This window comes from Lepisma saccharinum, chromosome 4 (assembly GCF_977018435.1).
Source record: "Lepisma saccharinum chromosome 4, izLepSacc3.1, whole genome shotgun sequence".
Classification (NCBI taxonomy): domain Eukaryota; kingdom Metazoa; phylum Arthropoda; class Insecta; order Zygentoma; family Lepismatidae; genus Lepisma; species Lepisma saccharinum.
In genome coordinates this window covers 28838292-28852856 of record NC_139232.1, presented here as the reverse complement: position 1 = coordinate 28852856, position 14565 = coordinate 28838292, and the positions used below count along the sequence as shown (strand labels likewise).

General features: G+C 36.6%; 1 protein-coding gene across 7 annotated transcripts in view; it reads left to right on the top strand.

The window, feature by feature from the left end:
• The window catches only part of ATP7 (copper-transporting ATPase 1), a 297586-nt gene extending 296082 nt beyond the window's left edge, over positions 1-1504 (top strand). For 6 of the 7 annotated variants that reach the window (XM_083120376.1, XM_083120374.1, XM_083120379.1 and 3 more), the window contains one exon: positions 822-960. Coding sequence is in view for 1 of the 7 variants with exons in the window: in XM_083120375.1 (XP_082976501.1) it covers positions 822-966 (145 nt within the window). In the remaining 6 variants the exon portion in view is untranslated. Of the gene's footprint in view, positions 1-821 lie in introns of all 7 variants that reach the window. The other variant, XM_083120375.1, reaches the window with a different exon arrangement.
• The last annotated feature ends 13061 nt before the right edge of the window (positions 1505-14565 follow it).

The window sequence follows — 14565 nt, the reverse complement described above, 5'->3', positions numbered from 1 at the left end:
CGATGTATTCAACCAGCAAGATGCCAGATGCATCCAGTAACCAGAACTTTTTCTGGCTGCTGAAATCATTTTGAACTTCTTGCGGTGTTTCATCAGACACACCATTTCAGTACATGCTGCCTTTACATCACATTTTCACCATAAACTTCTGTCAGTTTACTATGGATTTTGGCAGCAGAAACATTTTACCCTCCCCCCCCCTCCACCAAAAAACTAATTTAATTACAACCATCACTTCCATCCTTGACCAATCTTTCAATCAAAACAGGATGCTCTTACATGTGTAACGTGATATACATATACACACACATATTTATTGGACTCTACTGCAACTACACTGAAATTTATAGCCCTTTTAACCTTTTTTTTCTGATCACCCAAGTGATCATCAGTCATGGACACTTCTCTGTTGTGACAATCTTACTGACTTCCTGTAGGGTTGTTGCAAGCTGTGGCTGTATATTAAATAAAGTGGTTAATGAACTAATAAGGTTCTTCATGAAACATTTGCAATTTTATGTTGGATTTGTAGAATATCGATTATCACTCTTGGTCAATTTTTTATCTCTATCAGTAAATTTTTATATTGATCCACCTAATAATTAGAATTTATTGAAGTTTGTTTTTCTGGCTTTTTCTTGTAATACACTTAACTTTTTTTTTTGTACCAATGAAAGAGCACATTAAATTATTTTCCCTCAGTACAAATGCTTTAGTCATTGTTGTCTGACAGGTTGGGAGGTTTCACTGTGTATCCAAATACTTGACGCAAAAATTTTCAATTAGTATTTATTTTGGAATTTCATAATTATTTCTTGCAGAATTTTTAACAGAAGTACTTCAAAGCAAGGTGCAGAAAGTAGACTATTAGGACCTGAAGAACCAGAAGACGTGGATTCTGTTATTCAATATGATGGTTTCAGAAAAAAGTGTGACAATGAATCAAGTGATGTAACTTACCTCTGAAAGATCTCACTCAAAGCATTAGAGACTGGTAACTGCTTTTCCTATCCTATTTTCTTTTTTTAAATTTGACTTGATATTATTCTGACAGTATGTAACTGTCCAAAGAGAGATGTTTTGAAATTAATGTTATATAATATGAGAATGAAGCATGTTTTACATTCATCTATAGTACTTTTAATTTTGTGATTATATATTTATCCTATTGAAATATCAATATGCTTGCCAATGAAATAATTGCATTAATGAACTTTTGTATGTAATATAACATTTATCTATGATCTGAGAAAATTAAAAGTGCAATGCTGTAAGGAGGCCCATTTTTTCATATTGGTGTGTGTCTGTGTGTGCATGATGTGTGTGTGTGTGTCTGTGTATTTCAAGAAGAGAGAATATGCACCAATCCTTATTATTAACCCTTTTACAGGGTAAAAAATATAAGTAAATGTAATTTAACATATTATATTTTTAAATGATATGTATGTAATATAAACTATTATATTTTGTACAATGTAATGAAAAATAAACTTTATTTCATTAATTGAATTTTTATTGGAGCTAATAATTCCTGCTCTTTCAAAATAATAAAGTATATGTGGCTGAATGTTGAAAATTATTAATAGAAGTCTTTATAAATACACAGTCCGTCCAGTGTGAAAGGTGACTGATTTTTTTGCCACGGAACCACCAGTGCTATGGTGGTTCCGTGAAGTATATGTACTACGTAGCGACATATTTCGACTCTTCTGGCAAAGTTGCAAATTGCTAGCATCGACGGTCGACTGACAGTACCTGCTGAACGTCGGTCGATAACTGAGCAATGGAACAACGTGTCAACATTAAATTCTGTTTCAAATTGGGTAAAAGTGCAACAGAGACATTTCAAATAATTCAAACTGTTTACTGTAGTGAGGGATTGGGCCGTAAGAACGTGTTTAAGTGATATGCAAGATTTTGTGATGGTCGGGAGAGCATTGAAGACGATCTGCTACTAGGACCATCAGTGACTGTGCGAACTGACGAAAATGACCAAAAGTGGCGGAGATTGTATGCAAGGATCGTTGTGCATCTGCAAGGCTCATTGAGGATCTCACTGGAATTCCAAAGTCCACAGTACATGTCATTCTAACTGAAAATTTGGGCAAACGGAAGGTCTGTGCACACACACACTCCATGACGAACAAAAACATTGCAGAGTGCAACACTGCAAAGACATGAAACAAGCAGCTGAGGTGGATCCAGGATTCATGTCAAGCATTGTAACATTGTGTTTTCAGTACAAACCACTCGCAAAGCGTCAGAGCTCAGAATGGATGGGTCCAAGCTCTCCAAAACCGAAGCAAGTGTGCATGCAGAAAAGCCGAATCAAAACTCTGCTCACTGTTTTCTTCGATTCCAACGGCATCATCCACAAGGAAGTCACTCCAGAGTGTCACACTGTGAACGCTGAGTATTGCATGGGTGTTTTGCATCGTCTATTGGCCAGGATTCATAAGAGTTCAGCCTGAATATCAGGAACAAGGCTCATGGTCTCTGTTGCACGACAGTGCACAAGAGCAGGTTGGTACGCCAGTTTTTGACCAAAATAGGGATAGTGGAGCTCGATCGCCCCCATATTCTCCAGATTTAGCTCCATGTGACTTTTGTCTTATTTCCAAAACTGAAATTGGCATTGAAAGGAAACCGTTTCGACACCATTCCAGACATCCAAAAGGCTTCTACCGCGATTTTGGAGGCAATTCCGAAACAGGAGTACCAAGACTGCAAAGTTCTCAAAGTTCTACAACTGCTTCAGTGCATGTATTGACTCACAAGGTGTCTATTTTGAATAAAATTTATTGTAAACTACGAGTCCACATGATCTTGTCTTTCATTTCTCATTAGTCACCTTTCCCACTGGACGGACTGTGTATAATAATAATAATAATACATCATCTTTATTACAGCCTGCGTGTCTTGGCATCTAGGGCCGTTCTTACAACAGACCCTTGTCTGAAATATTAATACAATATAATGGAATAAAGAGAAAGAAAGAAAGAAATAAAACATGAGAAGTATTACATATCAATACAAATAAGAACAATTATACAGGGTGTCGCAAAACTCTTTCAACAATGCTTGGGTGCTGGTAGATATCATAAAAACAAGTAACTTTTTCCTATAAAGTTTACCTCAAAAGCACTTAGTTTCTGCGATATAAGTGCTTAAAATCTATCCTGTACGTATGCAACCCAACACAGCAAACACTTGCTCTGACATAACTACCAGGGGCGCGTGGCAGGGTTGCCACTAGCGTTCCTCGCTAAGAGAGATCACTTGAAAACAACAATTTGGGAGTCTTGCCTGAGCAAAATCCAAAATATTAATGAAACTTGAGATGTTGTAAGAAGCATTGACAGTATTTATAAACTGACCACAAATAATGGGCAGACTGAAATTCAAGATTACTCATTCTGAAATATCACCATGATTGATTGATTGATTTGGTTTATTTTAATCTGCCACCTTTGATTAATCGCGAAGATGAAGATGATATGATGAAATAACAAATGATACCAATGTCTAAACCAGGATTTAAACCCGACGACACCTGGCGCCGTAGCGAGCTGTGCTATCCACGTCACCATGGAGTGTTTCGTGTATCATGCAATATCAACAATTGCAAGGGACACGTGAGGTAGGGGAAATCCACGAACGAACAAATGTAAATAATTCGCAAATGTGCAATACGAGTGCCCTTTACAGTTCAGCGCTTGATATAAGTATGCATTTCTTGGCTTTGGTCTTTAATAAGCACTAGTTTTAATGTGTGAATTTAAAACGAAGTTTTTCATTAAATTGAAAGATGGCCCTCTGTGGTGGAGTGGTAAGAACAATGCACTACGTTGCCAGGGGTCTTGGATTCGAATCCCAGCTTGGGTATGGATGTTTGTGAGTATCCATTCATCAATTTCATCATATCATTACTCATCCCCATCTTCGCAAATTAGCCAAAAGTGGCACAAAAGAGAAGTAAAATAAAACAAATCAATCAATGAATGAATCAACCAATCATTAAATTAAAAGAGCCTTGAATTTACTTCCTTATGAGACGAACATGATTAGCAATAATGCTAGCACAGATAGGAATAATTTTCAAATAAATTGTAATAACATTACAGTCTGTGTGTTCGAAACGAGGCAGCAAACACATCATGTATACATTTGTTCGTTGTGGATTTCCCCTACCTTACGTGTCCCTTGCAATTATTGATATTTTATGATACACGAAACACTCCGTGGTAACGTGGTTATCTCAGCTCGCTAGGGTGCCAGGTGTCCCGGGTTTAAATCCTGGTTTAGACATTGGTGTCATTTGTTATTTCATCATATCATCCTCATCTTCACGATTAGCCAAAGGTGGCAGAAAAGCAAATTAAAATATACCAAATCAATCAATCAATCATGCAAATATTTTAGAATGAGTAATCTTGAATTTCAGTCTGCCCATTATTTTTCTTGGTCAGTTTATAAATACTATCAATGCTTCTTACATCTCAAGTAACATTAATGTTTTGGATTTTGCTCAGGCAAGACTCCCAAGTTGTTGTTTTCAAGTCGTCTCCCTTAGTGAGGAAAGCTATACTGGATCCGCGCTTAGAAGGAACTGTACGGTAAACAAATGCACGTGTATGAATACAGTGTTGCCAACCAATAACTGCAGAATATAGCGAAAAGCGAATTATCACAGTGTGTAGTTTCTACATTATATTGTAGAAATTATTTTTATGACTTAGAAGGAACTGTACTGTAAACAAATGCAAGTGTATGAATACAGTGTTGCCAACCAATAACTGCAGAATATAGCGAAAAGCGAATTCTCACAGTGTGTAGGGTTCTAGATTATATTGTAGAAATGCTTTTTATGGATAATCACCATAATCACAATGTGGACACGTCATACCCTATTTGTTGCTAGTTTTCATAGAATAAAGAATACAAATTTTCCTCCTCACTTCCCTCACAAGAAAAGCCATTTTTTGAATGGCCAGTTCTTTCCGAGTGTTATCTTTGTATATCCGTAGGTTTATTAAATATATATATGTAGTATAAACATATTCACATAACTAGAGTAGTTTTGCATACATTTTTAGAGTTTTCCAAATTTCACGCAAATTGGACAAAAATTGTAAGAGAATTTGAAAAAAAAATCCAATATCGTGGATCCGCGATTTTCTTTTTTTATGCTATCAAAAAATGAAGTAGACCCTATCTTGCAATGGACGTAGAGAATATATGTGCAGAATTTCGTCTAATTTACTCAAAAATCGTAAGAGGTTTGACGAATCGAAAATTACCAACGAAATGGAACTTCAGCCACTTTATTTCTTCCATTTTTCAAAATTTTTAAAATCTAGCATCATATTTACAAACAGCGACGTAGACAACGTTCGAATAGGAACATCTGCAACAATACCACAAGGATTAATACTGCTGTTAAAGAAAATAAATAAACAAACGAAAAATAGGTCACTTCCGTGCCTATTTTTGAATGAAGTCAAATAAGTATGATACTACTGTGCAAATATCTGAAAGCCATTATTGTCACCAATGCAGGACCAAAAAGTTCAAAACAGCTAATTTTAGCAAAAGAATAGGCAGATTGGCAACACTTCTCGTTGAGTCTGCTTGAACAACAGACCCTGCCACGCGCAACAAAATATAGTCCACTTTCTAACTTGCAAGAATAGAACATTCCTTCAACACAATTGTGTTAAACACTGCAGCGGGAAACCGTTGAAAAGCGCCGAGAAACAAATTGTATTGAATGTGTTCGCAAAGTTTTGCGAGAAATATCCAACTATGGTTATCCAGGACGTGATGAAATTGACATCTGAGTTTACTGGTGTCTCTGTTAAGAGTGTAAAATCTGCGCGCAGCGAGGTTCTAAATAAGGGCATTTTAACAACACCAGGGAAAAAGCGTCAACGTCAAAAGCCTGTGTTACAAGTTCAGTGCGATGAGTTTGCGAGAAGCCATCCGTCGTAAGGTTCATCACTTTTTTGAGAGGAACGAAGCGCCAACAATAAATAAAGTGTTGGTGAGTGTGAATAGTGATCCGGATCTGCCGAACCTTAAGAAAACAAGTTTCCACACACTTCTGAAAGAAATCAGCTTCGAGTTTGTGCAACGCAACAGAAAAAATATTATTGTTGACCGAGAAGACATATTGTTGTGGCGCCGGAACTACCTGAGGAAAATACGCGAATACAGGCGGGAGGGGCGAAAGTTGTATTTCCTTGATGAAACGTGGGTTAATGAAGGCCATACTGTTTCTAAGGTGTGGGTAGATTCTGCCGTAAATTCTAAAAAAACAGACTTTCCTCTAAGGATTAACCACAGGGCTAAGAAACCCGACCGGCAAAGGCAGACGCCTTATTGTATTGCATATTGGAGAAAGAAGAGGAATGCTTCTGGGAATCAGATTACATGTGCGACACGATTGTTGACCGACTTGTTATCAATCCAGCTGATAGCAGTAGCGGCGGTACCAACAGTGAAGGGGAGGAATCTATGGAAGGAATCGACTTTCTATCTGGCTCTGCTTAGGCAAGTAAAACACTTTTATATCTTCAAATTAAATTCTTAAGTACAGAAGTTCAGCTTATCTTGTGAATAGTTATAGTTTTCCTTTTTATTTAATTTCTGGTAGCTTGTAACATTGCTTTCACGCCAACTTTCTCTCACACGTGGTGGAAGCAGCAGAAGCTTTACGATCATCCAATCGCTGAAGCCTGGTGGAGTAATACCTTTGCCCTTGTGCACGGAAAAGGTATAGTGGCAACCCTCCCACGTGCCCCTGGTAGTTATGTCAGAGCAAGCATTTGCAGTGTTGGGTTGCATATGTACAGGATAGATTTTAAGCACTTACAGAAACTAAGCGCTTTCGAGGTAAACTTTATAGGGAAAAGTTACTTGTTTTTATGATATCTACCAGTAGCCAAGCGTTGTTGAAAGAGTTTTGCGACACCCTGTATATGTATATGTACGTATATATAATGAAAAAAACAAACATTTACCTATAAATTGTTGAACGTAGGTATCTAACTTTTGTTGCTTTTGTCTTCAGTACATATATATAATAAGTAATCTGGAGCAGTGAGTATTTTTATGAATGAAAAGTTGCTCGTGATTAAGTATTTCGCTGCCTTACCAGTAGATATTGTTTGAGATTCTTTTTAAATAGCTTATGGCTGTTGATGGATGTTAGGGAGGTTGGGATGGAATTCCATTCTCTAGTGGCAGTTACAATATATCATTTTCCGTAGGTGGTCATATTATGTACTGGGACCGATAACAAATTTTTTCGTCGTGCTACATATTTATGTCTGCTCGAATTTGTGTTCAGTTTTTCAAAGATATATGCAGGCTGCTTGTTGCCTAGTACTTTATGTGTTAAAGTTAATAACTGGTATTTCTCGAAATTCTTCGTGTTAAGCCAATTCAAACTGAATAAGTATTTCGAAATGTTGTCCATTTTTTTTCTTCTTGTAAATGAATCTTATGCATGCATTTTGTAGCTTTTGTAGCTTATTAGATATGGAGCTGCTTGCATTGTAAGCAACCGTGGCTCTGTAGATTAATCATGATAAAACTAGACTCTCGCACAATTGTTGTTGTTTTTTTTAACCTCAATGCTTACAATATTTTTCAATTGATGTAATGCTCGAAGATATTTGTTGGGTTTTTTGATATGCTCTGAAATATGTCCTGACTATTCTATGTGTGAATCCATGACAAAGCCAATGTTATTAACAGTATTTTCTAAATTTAATGGCTGATATTCAATTTGGGGAGTATCATGTTATCTGTGATTTGGCTAAGCTTTTTTACCAGATGTTCCTATTATGACAAATTTTGACTTGGTTGGATTTAATTGTAGTAAGTTAGTTTGTGTCTATACACTTATGGCATTCAGGTCTTTTTGTAGTTGTGATGCTGCATTTGAGATATCTTGTATCCTTGTATGTATGTATATCTGAGTATCATCAGCATATTGGTGATACTGTGCATGCGAGAGGCTCTCCATTACATACATGGAGAAAAGAGAGGGCCAAGAATGCTTCCTTGGGGAACTCCATTTCGAATGTTTAACCACCCAGCGGAACAGTTATTTTTGCCTCTGATTTGTACACGCTGCTTCCTGCCAGAAAGGTACGATGCAAACCAATCATGGGTTATGCCGTTAACTCCAATGCTGTGTAATTTAGCGAGTAGAACTTCATGGTTCACACAGTCAAATGCTTTTGAGAAATCAAGGAATGCGAGTAAGGAGATTTTGCTTTCATCGATAGCTTTTTGTACATCATCAGCAACTTTCAGAATGGCTGTTGTGGTGCTGTGATTGGGCCGAAAACCAGATTGATGCTTTGGAAAACTAGATGTAGCTATTATGTGTGTGAATAGCTGCTTGTGTACAATATGCTCTAAAGTTTTTGACATTATCGGCAGTATACTTATTGGGCGCAAGTCATTCACATTTTTAACAGGCTTGCATTTTGCGAGCAGTAAAACGATTGCCTTTTCCACTCTTCTGGGAAGATACCCTGTGCTAGGGAGTTATTTATTATTACAGTTATAGTATTTAGGCAAAATGGAAGTAACAATTTTAAAATTGTTAAGTTTATACCATCGTCTCCACATGTTTTACTACGTATCCTGCTGAATGCCTTCCATATGTCATGAGATGTCACTCTAATAAAGGTAAATTAATTTAGGGGTTTGAGCGTCAAAAATGTTTTGCAAATTTTTTTTTGGCCCATCCTCGTGCACTTCACTCTGTGAAGCTTGTACAAAGTAGTCATTAATGGTATTTGGATCTAGTATGTTTTCAGGAATATCTTGGCTGACATCTTTGCTACCTATTAGGCTATGTTTACGCAGGGTCGCTCACATTCCTTTTGTATGCTTTGTTCTTATCGATTGCAGATTTATAATAGTAAAACTTGCTGTTTCGCACTATTTTTTAGCTCTGTTGTTAAAGTATTTGTAGTTAAGAAGGCTATCGTTATCGCCGGTGTTTACATATTTCAAATGATAGTAGTTCCTAAGCTTTCAAAATTCACGAATGGTGTTGTTTATCCATGTCGCGGGAGACTTTGTCACTCTGCATGTTTTAACAGGGATGTGTTTATTCGCCATCAATAGTATTGCATCATTTATCATTTCGGCCTGGCCGTTTACATCCTCACATCCCTCTATATCCTCCCAGCCTGAATTTTTCACATTGTTACCCCCGTGTCAGGGCAACAGTGTTTTTTTTTCCTTATTGAAATATTTATTAATATATTAATTAATTAGGTAATTATGTGCATAAAAATATGTATATGTGATAAATGTATCTCAATTTATTATGCATTTTTAGATTTGTATATATTCCATGTATAAAAACCAGGTAGCTCTTGCTCTTCTTCATGTCTCGAACGTTCCGAAATAGGCAGGCGTTTTTAGCACTTAAGATTAAAACTTTTTGAAAGAAGGGCCGTTGGCAACACATCAACCAAACGTATATAAACTCCCAGATGAGAGTGGGGGAGGTTGGCTGTTGGAAATGTGACTTGGAAGGGAGAGGCTGTTTTGCTTCGGTCAGCTTGTATCGGTCAACAGATCTCCCAGAATGGATGCTGTAAGAGATTGGATTGCCGGGCAAGCTAGTGCCTTGGTGTCCAATTTACGGCTAAAAAGGTAGTTTGTACTGGATGTTATTTTGAAGTAATTATGGTGCACCGGGCAGCCTAGTGCCTTGTCACCATGGAGTATTGAGAAATTTACACGTCGGGCGACCTCGTGCCTACTAAGACATTTCTTGGAGTAACGCGAGTCTACCTTGTGACAAGCATACTCCCGATGTAATTCATGAAATGTAAAGCATCCAGGTACAAACAACATCAAAATTAGAGTTTTGACATGATAATTAGAGAAATGAACATTCGGACGGGACTTTTATATATTTAAATTTACATTAATTAAACTTTAGGAAATACCCAAAATTTCTGTTTTGAATTTCACAGGTGCTGGACAAGATAATTTATCCCCCTGATCAAAAAGGTTTCGCAAAGGTTATCCGTTGTCTCTTGAAGTTTGTAGTTAATTATATAATTATGTTGACTTGTTGCAACCCACGTGCATTGTCATACAATGAAAGATACTCCTAGATAAATCGGAACCGAGTACGGAGTGCACCGAACCTCGAGTGCGGAGCTAAAGTGTGTGTGTGGGGGGGGGGGGGAGGCTAGTAACAGCATCCTCATTGAACTTGCTGATATCTAGTTTTTTGAAGTTACGATAACGGCCAAATTTCGTTTTCGATGTTTTTACACAATTATGAACTTCAAATACTGCGTACACTGTATCATGATCAGGTATACCTGGCAATGACTGTTGATTTACGTATAAAACCTATTATCTTTTTAGAACATATTATATAATGTCTATTAGGGACTACGACATGGCAGTTTTCCACGTTGGCTTTTTCACAATTTCAATGCCATTTAGTTCTTTAATTATACCCAACATAATTTTGTATCCGGTTCTTTAGGTTTTAAAAAAGTCTGCATTTACATCGCCGATACAAATATAATGGCCGTAGTTTACGAATGCAAATTGTAATACATCATGCAAATAATTGAATGTGCTATAAGATATATTTGGCGGCCTGTACACCAACACAACAGCTACTTTCTCTTTGTTGCAACAAATTTCAACCATAATATTTCGATTTGTTTGTCTAGTTTTAAAAAATTGTCAATTTCTATAATTTTCCATTGAATATTTTCTTTGATATAAAAGCAGATTCCACCTCTGTTGCATCAAGTTCGATCTTTTCTTACGATTTCGTAACCATGAAGTTCCACAATGTTATTACTTATTCCAGGCTTTAGCCATGATTGGGTGATGCCTATTACATCGAAATTAGCAGGAGACATGATATGCTTAAATGCATCGAACAAGTTCAGTAGCCCTTGAGTATTTAGGTGACATATTTTTTTAAAACCTCTGCTGAAGGCGTGAATGTCGTCTGCCAAGCCATCGGCGCTGGCTGTAGAGGCTGGGGGTAATTCTTGGAATGTAGTCTCAACTCTCCCACCCTCCTCCAGATCACTTCCTTCTGTGTAATGGTCAGCCATTGTCATCGGCCAGCAGGGAGAAAGTGAACATTTTTAGATCGTGAGATATAGCAACTGGTTTAAGTACCTTAGAGACTGAAGCTACATAAATTAGGTTTTTTTAAGAAGATAAAAAGAAAAGTAAAAAAAAAAAATAATAATAATAAAGAATAATATTGTGGCAAATAAGAGCTAGTTTATAAGAAAGTGAACTTTCAGGTCGCTTAATATATCTAATAGTGTAATAATAATAATAATAATGATTGTAATATAATAATTATGAAAAAGTAATAAGAAATAATGAGTGGGATATGTTTTTTTCACTACTCATTCTGGAACACACACTTGGGATACACATAAGTTATCACACACACTTGCAGCAGCACTCAGAGTTCTTGGACCTTATGTATTTCCTTTCCGTCTCTGTTTTGATGATGATTTTCCTGTCCTCAGTCCAAACATTTTGATTCCCGTACTTGTCCTTAGGTTTCCATAACAGGTGGCAACCCTGGCAATGGGTTTTCCTGCTAGCTTTCGTCTGTTCCTCAGGACCAGTGTTTTGGATCTGTAACTCACGAACTTTACAATGATTGGCCTTGGATTCTTGGATGGACGTCGTACCCTGTGAGACCTGCAAATGTGTATATGTATATTTGCTAATAAGCAACAGGCATTGAAATATGTGTGTAAGTGTATTAGTAGCATTAACCTTTAACAGATAATAGATGGGAGCCTCTCGCCCCTGTTACCCTCTCAGGATGAGAACTTTTCATGTGCATGCTTTTCAAAGTTACAAGAATGTACAAATGTGTAGAGAAAGAACTGATTGTTGTAGAGAGATGAAATCTGTTTTTGTCTTTCTGGAGGTGAAATTTCTACAATTTGCATCCCAATAATATAAGTTAATAGATAAGAAGAAAATGGAAATTTTAATCAAAAATTTATATTCCGCACCACTTATGGCTGCTATTATAGACCAAAGTTAATGAAAAAATGTAGTATGTAGAGGAAGGCAGGGTAAGACAGGGTAAGTGGTGTTTTGCCGAACAAGTGGCGGTATTCATCTGATGTTGGTAGAAGTTCATCAGCACATAGTACTCTTTGTCAGGACAGCCACTTGTCTCAGTTCAAGATGGTTGTTCCAGGAAGAACTGAATGTACGTACATTTTTCGCTCTCTGTTGCATTAATTCAGCAAACTATTTGCTGTTGTATGTTAGAATGGGGTTATTATTGTGAAATTCTTGTATTATCTGTCCAGTATGCTTGTCGGATCATAAAACAGGTTATGTAGTTATTTTCAATTCACACATTATAATGCGACGTTGAGGCATGATAGGGTGGGACATAACAGGGTACTACCCCAGTTGACAGTAATGTGTTAAGTGAAGTACACTTCTTGCCTTCTGCAACAACCCACATTCTGCAATCAGCTCCCTCCCGATGCTGCCACAACAGAAACAGCTTCAACCCTTTATGCTCAGGCTTCGACATCTTACGTCAGGTGTAGTGTTTGTTCACGATGGGTGCATAATTCCTGTGCAGGTGTGTCAAGAGAAGAAAATGCTGTTCATGTTTGTGGTTTGCATGAAACTTAATTGTTTGAGTAAGTTTACACAATTCTGCAATTAAAACATCCACTATTTTTCATGTTATTATTCTAACTTAGTAATGTTACAATTAAGTAGTATGTAGTAAGATGGGGCAAAAACTTTTTTTTTCAAAAATCACAATATATTCCAAATATTAAGTGTGCCTTTTCAGGTTTCACATTATTATTATTTTTTTTTTACATTAACAGAGAACCAATGAAACTATTTGTGGCAATAAAAATCATATCTGATTTCATTTTGTAATTCAAACATGTGGTCAACCCATCTTTCCCCTCCTTCCCCTATATTCCTTGAACCATGCCAAGTTGTCTTTAAAATAGGTACAGTAGATACTTCTTTGGAAGAAAAATAACAACAATGTATAAGAAAAGCAGTGTAGCAATCTTACAGAATAGATTTCTGGTAAGCTGTTTCTAGAGTCGTTTTCACGTTCAGAAGACACAACAGTGCTTATGGAGAAACCGCACAGTGTTGCCAATACAGTGCTAGCTCATGTCGCCGGGAAATGATGACCTTCCTTCACAATGAAGGTGTTACATATTTCATATATATAATGATAATTATATGTAATTATTAATATTAATATTATACCGTGAACGTTACAGTTACCCTTTTTACTATGATCCATTGCGATCACTACACACGCGAGTGTAATGCACGAATATGACACTTCAGAAATAACTTAAAAAAGTAAAAATCACTGAGAGCTCGCACAACTGAAAACACTTTTTCGGGAGAGGGAAAAAGTCTAAACAGACCAAAGTAGATCTCTCACTCAAGTAAGGGGAACCTGGCACATGGGTTAAATTCAAGTTGCAACCCAAACAAAGAAATTAGTTATGTCCCACGTGAACTGATAAGATGTGAATGACTCAAGCAAGGCATGTCATATTTCTATCTTGAAGCCCCATATTTTGTCACGTGTTGGAAAGCCTTTCAAAGGTTAATATGGTGTCTATGAATTTATGTGTACGTTGGAAACTGAAAGGTGATCTTCATTTCAGTATTAATGTCGACAGTAATGTAAACGAAAACAACGTGTATTTGCGAAAGCACTAATGTTGCTCACAACAGCAGATTTGGAAATAATTGTCAATTATTAAATTTAAGTAATTTCAATTCTATTATAACAAACTGCATGAAGTTCATATAAATAACATAAATAAAATAACAACTCGAAAACTTTGTGGTGATAGCCGGAATGCTGCGATGAGTCGGCTCAAGATGGCCAGACAACGTCTCCTTACTTCGTGCGCAGTTCGGGTTAAAAAGAAACTACAAATGCATGGAAGTAATATTTCTGGGAACCTTTGAGTGGTTATAAAAAATAATTTCATTATTTTCTCCACAACTTTGTCGCTGGAAGTTTTTACTTCAAATTACAGAACAAAAAATGGCCAGCGACGACATTTTCTACTGCACGAATATAAAAAATCTCCACATACTTTATTTGAATATTTTTTAATGCAAATATGCTTTAAAGTATTCATAAATTCTGAGTACCACCATCACCTATGACAATTAAAAAACAGTGTCAATTTTTTTAATAGTGAATGCTTTAATTTTACGGCATGTTTCAACGTTAGGAATGAAAACAATGTAAAAATTGTGTTTTCACAGAAAATTTGCGTTTTTAATTTATCTAAAATTATGTAAGCAAGTTACCAGTTTTTTGTGTTCACCATCGTATTCTCTACAAAATTTCCTGCAAAACTGCAGGTACCGATTTTACTTAAGCTAAATTTGTAAATCCAGAAATTTCACAACAGCGCGCTTGTATTTCCCATAAGAAAAGCATTGCCCATAAGAGCACATTGTGTCTTCTGAACGTGAAAACGACTATAG